At 37.0% G+C, this 12,227-nt stretch overlaps 1 protein-coding gene across 1 annotated transcript in view; it reads right to left on the bottom strand.

Moving 5' to 3' along the window:
- Positions 1-12,227, bottom strand: part of WDFY3 (WD repeat and FYVE domain containing 3) — a 233,039-nt gene that overhangs the window by 28,346 nt on the left and 192,466 nt on the right. The window contains exons 46-53 of the mRNA XM_044912920.1: positions 10,206-10,354; positions 8,989-9,109; positions 8,367-8,452; positions 6,694-6,774; positions 3,773-3,827; positions 3,389-3,508; positions 1,686-1,803; positions 373-479 (exon numbers count right to left, since the gene is read on the bottom strand). Coding sequence (XP_044768855.1) covers positions 373-479; positions 1,686-1,803; positions 3,389-3,508; positions 3,773-3,827; positions 6,694-6,774; positions 8,367-8,452; positions 8,989-9,109; positions 10,206-10,354 — 837 coding nt within the window. The remainder of the gene's footprint in view (positions 1-372; positions 480-1,685; positions 1,804-3,388; positions 3,509-3,772; positions 3,828-6,693; positions 6,775-8,366; positions 8,453-8,988; positions 9,110-10,205; positions 10,355-12,227) is intronic.

Raw genomic sequence — 12,227 nt, 5'->3', positions numbered from 1 at the left:
TGAAAGAGAATGTGGAGAAAAGCAATTATAATGAAGAAGATAGCAAATGGGCTAGACTGTATCACTCTTTTTAAAATATTTGTTGCTAATTTAAACCAGTTAAGGCTGAATTCCATATAACTGGCTGGAAGGCACATGGTACTTGCTTTTTTGACTAAAGGACCCTGGCTCTTGTTTAGTATATACAAATGCTAGTTTACTCATCAATTGTGATCCAGTGAAATTCCACTTGAATTATGTTTGACTATTTTTTGTGACTAAAACTTCCCAGGGCTTCTTGTAAGGCAAGATAACAACATTTTTTTAAAAACAGCAACAATCTTAAATAGAAAGAAAGAATAAAATAGAAAAATACTAAATTTAGAGTTTTACCTGCAGCCTTAAGAATATCTGTGTGAAAGGCTCCATCCTCACTAGGTACGAAGCCACAATCATTGCAGATGAATAGTGGGTCCCATAATGGTAGGCTGGAGTTTCTCCTGTTCAAAAAAATTAAAGCATAATTGAGAACAAAAGAGTAAATGTGAAAAATAAAGTCGGTATTCATAGGCTTGAAAACGCTGACACAAGTGACAACTGTGACACTAAACACAACTGGTATTGGTGTTTGTAGCACGAGAACGTTATAGCACCACCACCCCTCGCTTACGTATCTGGCAGTAATCCACAGAGTATAACTCCGTGCCTTTCCCCACCAACTTAGCACATCTAGCAGTTCATGGTTTGAGGTTTACTGTAACAGATAAGCCTTAATAGCAAACCACCTTCCACTAAAGCAGGATATTGACTTACAGCTACTTTTTATGAGGTTCTGGCTTTGCAATGATCTATTTCTATAAAGTACTGTCTATGAATATTATAGAATAGTTATTACATACTCTCCTTGGCAGGAAAAAAAGGGTCCACACAGGGAATACTGTTAGGCTTAGGCTCAGTTTTTCTTTTTTTTCCCCTTTGTTTCACCCATTTGCGGGGGGGGGGGGGGGGGGGGAGAAATATAAAAAAAAAAAAAAAAAAGGGGGGCCCCTGGGGGGGGGAGTTGGTTAAGCACCTCACTCTTGGTTTCGGCTCAGGTTGTGATCTCAGGGTTGGGAGACTGAGCCTTACATCGGGCTCTGTGCTCAGTGCAGAGTCTATCTAAGAACCTCTCCCCCTTCTCTGCCTCTCCCCAGCTTGCACACGCATGTGCATGCATGAACACATGTTCTCTCTTTCTCAAATAAGTCTTTTAAAACAAAACAAAACATTAAACATAATAAATAATAAGCGTAGAGTTTTAGGAGGTTATCTATTATTATTATACTATTATTATTTTTAAAGCAAAAGGATTCCAAAACGTGCCTCAATAAAATAAAAAGACAGTTTAATTAAGGAAACTGCAGGTCCTGGCTTAAATATGATTAGAGACAAAGGCAGGTTATCTAACGGGAAATTTCTGACCTACACAAAACAGACACTTAGTTTTCTGCCAGTACCTGATAAGCCATCTAAAACATGCCTTCTAAGCATGGCCATCAGTTGGCATGCAAAATCTGATAGCTGTATATATGTGTGAATATATAACTTACACAGATGTAATGATACATAAGCAATTTGGGAAAAGATACAGGGATGTCAGACCACTAAAATAATGACTTATGTTTGAAACTGAGGTACATAGTCCAATGACAAGAAAAGTTACTTACCATTAGGATCTTCCCAGTCTTTATACCGCTTCTTATATTGAGCTAATCGTTCATCTGTCTGTGCTCCCATTGGCTTAGCCAGGTTTCTAAATGTCTTGGGATTAGTAAGATCTACCTCCTAAAATACAAAATGAAATCCAATTCCAAATTACTATACACCTTTCATTCTCGCCAACGTAGGTACAGTGGCTATAGCAGATGATGGTGATTTATAAATGTCTGTCACACTGGCAGAACAGGGCTCCACAACAATGCTATGTACCTACTGGTTATCCATATTTTACAGACAGGCACATGGCAGTTTGTTAACTGGTTCAGTTTGAAGACAACCAGTTTGGAAATTAAGTATTCACAGAAGACACTCAGGATCCAGGCTGGAGATGAGGAATAAGGGAAAACCCTTCCCCGTCTTGGCAAGGACACGGCAGGGGACTCGACACAAAGCCTGGAATTCATCTTTATCCTCCATCACCCACGTAACTGAAGCACCAAATCTCCTTTCTTTTCTCTTCCTCTCCTCCCCCATTTCACCCCAACTTCACTTCTGAGTATTCTCTTCTTAGAGGTGATCAGGAAGTGAAATGAACTAGAGCACCTGGTAACTCATTCACCTCTGAAAAACATCATACCAGACCATGTGACGACTTCTTTTTTTTTTTTTTTTAAAGATTTTATTTATTTATTTGACAGAGAGAGACACAGCGAGAGAGGGAACACAAGCAGGGGAGTGGGAGAGGGAGAGGCAGGCTCCCCGCAGAGCAGGGAGCCCGATGCGGGACTCGATCCAGGGACTCCAGGATCATGACCTGAGCTGAAGGCAATCACTTAACCAACTGAACCACCCAGGAGCCCCAGACCATGTGACTTCTAAGTGAGATGGAATCTTTCAGTCTATCTACCACTGATTATTTTAAAAGTTCATTTCTAACTGACCTAATTCATATACTTAAAAGAGAACCAAATCTGCCACCTGGGGTTTTCAAAGTAAAAAATCTGAAATATGTACCAGGGGGTTATTTAATCTGTGTCCTTTTAAAGAGCATCCCAACCAACCAATTTTGCCAAACTTGTCCTTTAAATGAATCCACATCCATGAATATAAGGCAAGTTAGTACATTTGTCTGCTCAAAATCTATATGCAAAATCCCTCATTAATACCTTTTTGGTTAATTCAACAAAAATTAAATTGTATGCTAAGTACCAGGCACCATTCTAGTGGTTGGGAATTGAGAGATATGGGATTGTCTTTGTGCTCAAGGGATATACATGTAGGAGCTACTTTGTGAAGGGTACTGTGTTGAGGTTTCTAAATTCTCTCCAAATTGTGATGACCATTCACTGAGTAATTTTAAACAGTGATGACTCAATTATATTAGTGTTTCTGAAACTGGCTGCAGTGTAGAGGACAGAGGCGACACCCAGCAGGGGATACAAATTAACTAGCACTTAAGAAACCAAATAGATATTATGAATAAATATCTAAAAAACTGGTCAATGAGTTAAACTTCGTACAAGTCCAAGCTAAAACTCTTCTCATCTTCTTGTAATAAGTGCCGGTTGAGGACTTGAAATTATAAAAATTATAAATTACATTATCAACTAAATTATAAATTATAAAGCAAGTAAAACATTTGAGCAAATTAAGTACCTCTTAATTACTTCTGCAAATGTGTTCCACTTACACAAAATGATTTGAGATTTACCTCTGAGTCGTAATCTGCAAGGATCCAGGGGAAGACAGGATACTGCATGAGATCATTATACGATCTGCCAGCCAAAGTGTTCAAGTGCATCAAATACTGGAAGTTGCTGATTTCACCTCTCTTGGAAAAGATAGATAAAGATTCATTTCAGGATCATTATTTCTATTGTGTTCACTTTAAAAAACTTTTAAATGCAAAATGAGGTAAAAGTTTCTTTCTTGCAGACTTCATAACAATAAAACACTTGTTTTTCCCAAAAAGAACAAAAAACAAAGTTTTTTTTAATGTATGTATTTTATGGATCGTTGGGAGTGCTTTTAACTGTCTGACTTACACCATCTAACTACAAATTATGAATGAAGCTTTTATGGTCATTAAGCCTACCTCCCATCTTTGAGTCACAGACTTCTCTCCAACCAAAGTGCTAAGCAACCCAGATCTAAAAACAAGAAATAATTAAATTATAGGTGATATAATTTTAAATCTGAGTAATAATCAAGTTGAAAATTTAAATCATCTGGTCCAGGAATTTTTCAAACTATGGAAGACCTATTACAAATGGGCCACAAAATCAGCTTAGTGTATTGTAATCAACACTTTGAAATATGAAATAACGTGGAACTAAACTGGAGAAAACAGAGAACACTGAAAGGCATCACGTACAGTAAGGGAAAGTATTCCGTCAATTCTGTGTTAGTATTTATAACTCAGTTTGTGGGTCCTGGGATGCAATATAAAGTCTATTTTTTACTATGGGTTATAGCAAGAGTTTGAAAAACAATGATCCAGTCCAACTGTCTACCTTTTACAGTGACCTATACAGAAACAAACTCAAAAACATTAAATTGGAATAACGGAAATAGTATACATAGCACATTTCCTAAAAGAGATGTTGGAGAGTGAATGGTCATTTGAAATTACGGACTTTTTCAGATATCAGATGTTCCTGGAATGCTATCAAGCCCTTCTTAAGGTTTAACCGCTTTGTAATATCAGTAATTAATGATTTGAAGATTGTGACTTGGTCACTGAACCCATAGGAACGCACCGAACTATGTATTTTACTGTCTCAAAGGAAATCAACAGATCTGTAAACCTTAGTTCTTCAACATTTCTGGCTCAACAGTACAGATAACACTTGCCGTTTCTATAGGTAAGTTCTTCCCATCACGCAAACTGAATATACAGGAACTCTCCCGAAAAAAGAGCTATGTTGACTCCTCAACTTTATAAGAAAGGGAACAACCGAAGAGACTAGGTTGGAAATGAACTTCTGCTTCTCGCCTTCAAGCTTTTAACAGCTCTTTAAGTAAAGAATTGCCAACTCAGCACAGATAGTAGCAAGAACAATGAAATAACAAGTTGAAGATTATCTAAGCAGGTGAAAATACCGGCAACTTAATTACAAGTAGAAAAAAAGGCTCAATGTGCTGTAAGGGGACCTTTTATTTCCTGTTATTTATCTTAACAACACCACAAATGATTAGGAACAGAACAGGACCTGAAGTTAACAAAAGCACATATTTAGCATTTGTATTTGCTAAACCTCAGCTAAAAAAAAAAAAAACAGTTTAAAAGAGAAATACACACATTTAGTACAGTTAGATGCACAGACTAGAATCAAATTTCATTTACAAATTACAGAATCCCCAGTAAAGTCTTAAGTGACTTTCTTGCATGTTGCAATCATCTGTAGCCCAAAAGCATTGCTTCGTTTCCAATTAATTATAAATGGCTACCAGTTCCAGAGTGACTATAAATGGATTCTTGAAATGGCTGTATCATCCAGAAGGACTTTCTAAGATTAAATGCAGGTGAAATGAGCATAAAGGAACCACTGATAGGTTTGAGCACATAAAAACAAAAGTTTAAATTTAAATGTTAAAAACAAAATTAAGGGGCGTCTGGTTGGCTCAGTCATTAAGCATCTGCCTTCAGTTCAGGTCATGATCTCAGGGTCCTGGGATCAAGCCCTGCATTGGGCTCCCTGCTCTGCAGGAAGCCTGCTTCTCCCTTTCCCACTCCCCCTGCTTGTGTTCCCTCTCTTGCTGTGTCTGTCAAATAAATAAATAAAATCTTTAAAAAAAAAATTAAAACTGGGCAATTTGCAACAAATATAACAAGGAGTAGTAATACATTATTATAAAAAACTCCCATACAAATTGATAGTAAGAACTCAGAGGAGATGTCAAGTAGACTTACTGTGGTGATCAATTCTCAATTACACAAATATCATTATGTTGTATACCTGAAACTACTATAATTATATGTCAGTTATATCTCAATTAAAAAAGAAAGTCAAACCACCGTCACCACCACCAACAAAAAAGAACTCAGGAAAAAAATAGGTGAAGTTATGGATAATTCACAAATGAGGATTTTAAATGGCCAACAAACATATACAGTGCTCAAGATTACTAAGAGAAATACACATTTAAAACTTGAGAAAGCATCTCATAAAATCAGTAAAAATGAAAAGATAAATATAAAAAGGGGACAAGCATCTACTGAGATAAGTAACTTATCCACTAGTGGTGGAATATAGATACGTATAATTTTTATGGAAATCAAGTTGGTTTTGTTTATCAAAAGCCTTAAAATTCATACCTTTTTTTTACTAAGGACATTTTACCCTAAAAAAATAATGAGCAATCACACTTGCATAATTAGAACAGGGAAACCTGACAAATGTGAAGTATCCAAAAATAAGAGAATGCTTTATACATACCATGAATAGGTAGTAAGTAAAAGTAGTATTTCTGAAGAATTTTATTTTTTTTGAAGATTTTATTTACTTATTTGACAGAGAGCGAGCGAGCGAGAACAGGAACACAAGCAGGGGGAGTGGGAGAGGGAGAAGCAGGCTTCCCGCTGAGCCGGGAGCCTGATGTGGGGCTCGATCCCAGGACCCTGGGATCATGACCTGAGCCAAAGGCTGAAGCTTAACGACTGAGCCACCCAGGCGCCCATCTGAAGAATTTTTTAAATGCAGAGGGAAACAGTTACATACAACACTGCACAGAAGAAGCAGAATAAAAATCTGTGTTTAGAGTATGAACTCAATGATGCAAACGGGACCATATGCTGCTTAAAAAACTCCAGGAAATCCATCAAACCGTGAGTGCTGATCTGACAGGAGTGTCATGCATACCGTGTCTTTTTCCTTTTAAGTTTTCAGCATTTAAAACATTTTGTGCAACCACTAGGAGGGGAAAACACTCATTAAAAATATCAAATGATACTGTGCAGATGCAAACCATCCTAATTTCACTATTAAACTATGATGCATGAAGCAAACAACCTACCCTTGCTCCACACTTGTGTTCGGTCGTTGCCCAGACACTGACTCTGAACTGTCAGTAAGAGATGGCACGACAGCCAAAAACCTGCAAAATTTAAAAATGGCATAAAATTGGAAATGAAGTCAAAGTCAGGACCTAATGGGAGCCTCAGAAAGGATGATTCATGCAGACCTCGACTATTGCATTTACCCCTCCACTACCCCATAAACAGCAAGCTAAGGGAATACACAATAATTGGAATACTCTGTTATAAAAAAGTGTCAGATGATGGCTTCCAAAGCCAAGTATGAAGGGCCACAGCAAAATCTATCATTCTGGATTTTAAATATGCTGTCATATTACTGGAAGAAAAAGCCCTGCAACACTGATGCACAGAAACTGAGTCAACTTAATGAAGTCCTGAAGAGTGATTAACAGCCAAATATTCACATGACAGCAAGTTAACAATGATAGCTAAACAGTGACGGAACAGGGACAACACTAAACTAATGAAGATACATCCAAGGTAACTTTATGTGACACTTCTACATCTTTTTCAGAGCTGCTCACAATGTCAACATAAATATCTTAAAGGTAGAAGAGAGTTATGGGAAAATTCTTAGAATAGACGTGGACCCCGAACTGGGCACATACACAGACATTTCTCAGAGAAAGACAAACTCCTCTCCTTGTAACAGCTGCTAATTATGAAGAGCAAATAGTTTCCTAGTGTTGAAAACAACATCGCCTTTAGAAGTGAATAAGATAGATAACTAAAATTTCAGTCACTTTATTAGCTGTTCCCACATGCGAAAGGAGTTTTGGATTACCAATCATCATCCACAGGCACTTTGTCTGAAGAACCCCCCTCATCCCCTTGTGCTCACAGGTACTATTACTGTACCGCGATGATAAGCAACGTTGCTTGGCATCAGACATTCCTCACAGAAGTAATGTGAGATATAAAACTTCCCTTAGTAGAGGGCTTGCAAGGATCTATACCACCCTTCAAAGAATAAGAGAAGGTCTCTCATATCTGTGATCCGTTCATAAAAGTCTCATTATTCATACATCCAACAGAAATATTTTTGAGCACCATGTATACATACTGCTTTTTCTTTTACAAGGCAAATTTTAAATATAGCTTACCAAAAGTACAATATGATTAGGTTAGATTAACTGCTTTATTTGACTATGCTACTTTTTTGAGGATGAAGATATCAACCTCTCTTCCAAGGCCAGAGAAGGTCTCATGTAATTTCTAAGAGTGATTAACAGCTAAATATTCATCTGCATTCAATGCAATGTATGCGATGCAAGGAATGGCATTGTCTTCTTTTTTGGTAAATAGGAAAGAAGCCTATTTTGAACCTGAAGTATTATTTTTTTAAGCTACAGTTCCCTCATTCTTTTACATTTAAAGACACAGGACTAAAAGGTAAAAGTAGCTTTTGATGACATCTACTACAGTCATCAGAAAGATAAATGGTATTTCACAACAGAATAGCATCACTTTAAAAGCTAATTAGAAGAATCATGTTTCAAGAGGTTGGCAAAAATGAAACCAACATTTTCTTCAAAGACATTAATTCACTGATCTCAAGATCCTAGACTTTAAAAAACTAGCTTATCTGGTACTAGTTTCACTTCCATCCCCTCCCCTGATAGCATTATCAAGTACTCCTAATAAACAATACCTTTGATAGACTTTATTTCTAATTCCTTTCTGAAAAGCAAGGAGGTAATTCCGTCCATCTCCAGAGAAAACCTCCACAGCAATAGGCTAAAAATGATCAAAGAGAAAAACAAGAAAAACACAAACAAGGTTATATATTAGCTTTTCCACTATGAGTATCTGCAATGTTGAAGAAGTTAACTTTTAAAGAACATTTTTAGAGTCATGAATTCCCAGCAGATTAAATTACAAAATAAACAGAGCCAATGTGCTCTTAAGTTTTGTTTCTAAAATCTTTAACAGAATAATGGCAAGATAATTACAAAACGATAATTGGAAAATTATAGTGAAGATACAATTTTTATATAAAAGACAATTATGTTGATCTGGATGCTATAGGGGAAGATGGACAATAAAGATATTACCCAAGTTTTAGGCTGTGCTTAAAAAAAAGAGAGAAGTATTACACAGAGCTGTGCACCCACGTGACATGAGTTTGCCTATCATAAAATCATCTAAGGAAATACTGTAAGGGACAGTGTGGATCCTATAAAGGGTTGTCATGGCAAGTATGAGTTTAAAAGTAATATATCCTCTGAAAAAAGGAAGATGACAAAGTGTTTAGTACTGCTAAATCAACTCACCTGCAGGAGATACCTCCTTTTATGTACTTCCTTGATATCTTCATACGCAAAAATGCTGCATGTTCTCTTGAGTTGACTGGGGCCTTGCCTGGCTCCTCTAGGGATAATTGGCTCATGCATACTACAGGCAGCCAAGAGAAAAAAAAGAAACAAAAAAACAGCAAGAGGTAAATTCATTGTTCAACAAAGGGTGTTATTTTCAACATATGAATAGGAGCAGGGAACAATATAACAAAATACTGAGTTCTAAAAAAAAAAAAAAATGTGTTTAATAGAAAAATGTATCCGCTACTTAGTAAACAAAGAACCCTGTTTGATGAATATAATTTAAAATATCCCACTATCAGGGCCAACTTATCTACCAGGCACAGCAGGTACAGTGCTTTTAGGGGCCCGAGAAAATGTTTTTTTTTTAAATCAGAAGAAAAAAATTGAACTTTTTGGTAGAAGATAATGGTTTAATGTATAACATGAATATATTCATCTTTAAAGCAACACAGTCACAAAATATAATTTTTAATATTTTTATACGGAGTAAGGGGCCCATGGACGTCATAATGTGGCCCCGACTGTTGCTGACAGGAAGTATTTGAAACCTCTCCTAGGAATGGACCGCAGAGACCGTGTCTATATCCGACAGTGCTAGGTGTTCAAAATGTTAAAGAGAGAAGAGCATGTGGACTTTCTAAGCCTCAAGCTTTCTGTCTTCCTTCTGGCTTTGTCAGTGTTCTGGGTTTCTGTTCCCCACTATCATCCCATCACAGGACTGGCAGAGGAAAAGGAAGATAAAACTCAGTTCCTGTCTGTGCTTCAGTCACGCTGTTTGGAGGGCACTCAGAGGACATGGACACTCTCCCATTTGTTAGAGGATTGTGTCGTTACCTGCATTTTCTCTACAACTGTGTCTGTGCTAAAATTTAAAAACAACAACTTGCAAATTCTGAATAAGTTTATAAATACACAGATTATAATATAAGGAACTTGGTGTCTGATGCTACTAATGCATAACAATAAATTTTATTTAATTTTCATTTTGATAAATAAGGCAAATGTTTTCTTACCTTGAAGTAACATATTACCCTTGTGAATATTTAATGACACACAAACTGAAAGATAACATTACTTCAAACACGATTTTTGGATTAAAACAGAACTATGTACATAGACTGCTGTTCTCAAGATAGCTGTACTTTGTGTCTCTTCATTCATTTACTTACTTTGGAGGTAAGGTTTCAATATCTCTTATTTCCCTGGTTGCGGTCATTGTAAATCCATCAATCACATAAAAATGCTCTTTACCAAAAAGAAGTAGCCCCTCACTGGTATCCAGGCCCTGGACTCGAGCACAGCGGTACATGTGCTGAATCTATAAAGAAAACGATACACGTTCATTAATAAAGTTAACCAAAAAAAATCCCTGATAATTTTTTTGAGATAACCAAAACAAAATGTTTTTAAATATGGATTTAATGGGCAAACAGGGTTTTACCAAGGTATAGACTGTTATGGCATCCCCTGAGCTAAGCATATGAAACCTGAGTTTAAGCATGTTAAAAAAGAATCAGCTAAAACTGCCGTCTGATTTGTGGTTGAGTTCAGTAAAAGGAGACAACCATTTTACTCACATCCATACACCTACCCATCCAACCCACTTCTCCCACTATTCAGGTTACTCGCTGTGTGCCAGGGACATGTGTACTAGGTTCTAGAAGTGAGGAACACATGAGATAAGGAAGGAGACGAACACAATAAACTTGGCAGGAAAAAAAAAAGAGAATTGAAGAGTATACGTAAGGAGCTTAGGACTGTGCCCTTTGTGAGACAAGAGTGAAAACAGGTCTGTTGAGTCTAACAAAACTGAGTGAATCCCCAATCCTGGCACTTAGTTGTAGATTTAGCCAAGTTCCTTGACTTTTCTGGGCCTCTGTGTCTTCGTTTGTGATTTTCAGATATACACTGGCTTGTTGTGAGAGTTACTGAGGTAATGTACGTAGGCGTGTAAGAAACTGTTGGTTGTCGTCCCTTCCACACTGCTCAATTTCGTCTTTTTCCACAACAGCTCCTGGACGGGGACTGCGGCATTTGTCCCTCTTTGCTCCCCACCTGGGGTCCTGCTTGCCTGGCAGACTGCTGTGCCTTTGTAAAAAGCCAAATCTGGCAGAAGTTGTATTTTCCTCATAGGAAGAAAGAGTTGCTAAATCTTTCAATGTAAGTATTGTTTTCTTTCCCAAAGGCAGGATTCAGTTCTTTCTTCCTTAAAAACTATTTCTTGCTAAAAATTATTTCTTGCTTGCTCAGTTCAACATGAGTCAAGGAAAAAATATCAGCAACTAAACTAGAGCCAAACAAATGTCAAATAAATGTCAGTCTGAATACACTTCCTGCACTATTCAAATTTAAAGCAATTAGAGCAAAATCTGTACTCATGAGATTAAAAGTTTAAAAAATGACAGCATTAGAAAATAGCAAAATACACAATTGTAGTCAATTTTCATCACATCTGAACTACTGGAATAATAAAAATGCAGAATGTTATAGGAAAAACACTGATATTTTAAGAAATCATCCCACTGTAGTGTAATATACAAACACAAAAATGTTTTTTCTAAGTGTATAGCTTGAGGAATTCTCAAATGCTAAAAATATGATGCAGCCAGCATTCAGAACATTCCCAAGACTCCAGAAGCCTCTCTTGTGCTTCCTTCAGGCCTAATGTACTTCTATAATTATATGATTTTTAATTTATTATTTATTTATTTATTTAATTTGACAGAGAGAGACACAGCGAGAGAGGGAACACAAGCAGGGGGAGAGGGAGAAGCAGGCTTCCCGCCAAGCAGGAGCCCGATGTGGGGCTTGATCCCAGGACCCTGGGACCATGACCTGAGCCGAAGGCAGCTGCGTCACAACTGAGCCACCCAGGCGCTCCATAATTATATGATTTTTAAAAATATTTTCATTCAAGATTAATTAAGCTGTATATTCAAACAGAATTTTTGAAATTAACCCCTAATTTCTGACTGTATCTTAGTGGGTAAGATTTCAAGGGTTACATCAAGACGCAATATGAGGGGCAAAAAGAACATCCTTTTAAAAAGGTGATACAATGCATTAATTCATTCCTTCATTTATTTATCTTTTATTTACTCAAGAGAGCTCGAGAAATGAGACTGTATCCAGTGGGAGTTCCTAGGATGGAGATTATGCGAGTGATGGAGAGAAGTGCATTTTGGCAGAAA

The sequence above is a fragment of the Neomonachus schauinslandi genome, chromosome 2 (genome assembly GCF_002201575.2).
Source record: "Neomonachus schauinslandi chromosome 2, ASM220157v2, whole genome shotgun sequence".
Classification (NCBI taxonomy): Eukaryota; Metazoa; Chordata; class Mammalia; order Carnivora; family Phocidae; genus Neomonachus; species Neomonachus schauinslandi.
The sequence above is the reverse complement of the archived record's forward strand: the minus strand, read 5'-3'. Positions and strand labels throughout refer to the sequence as shown.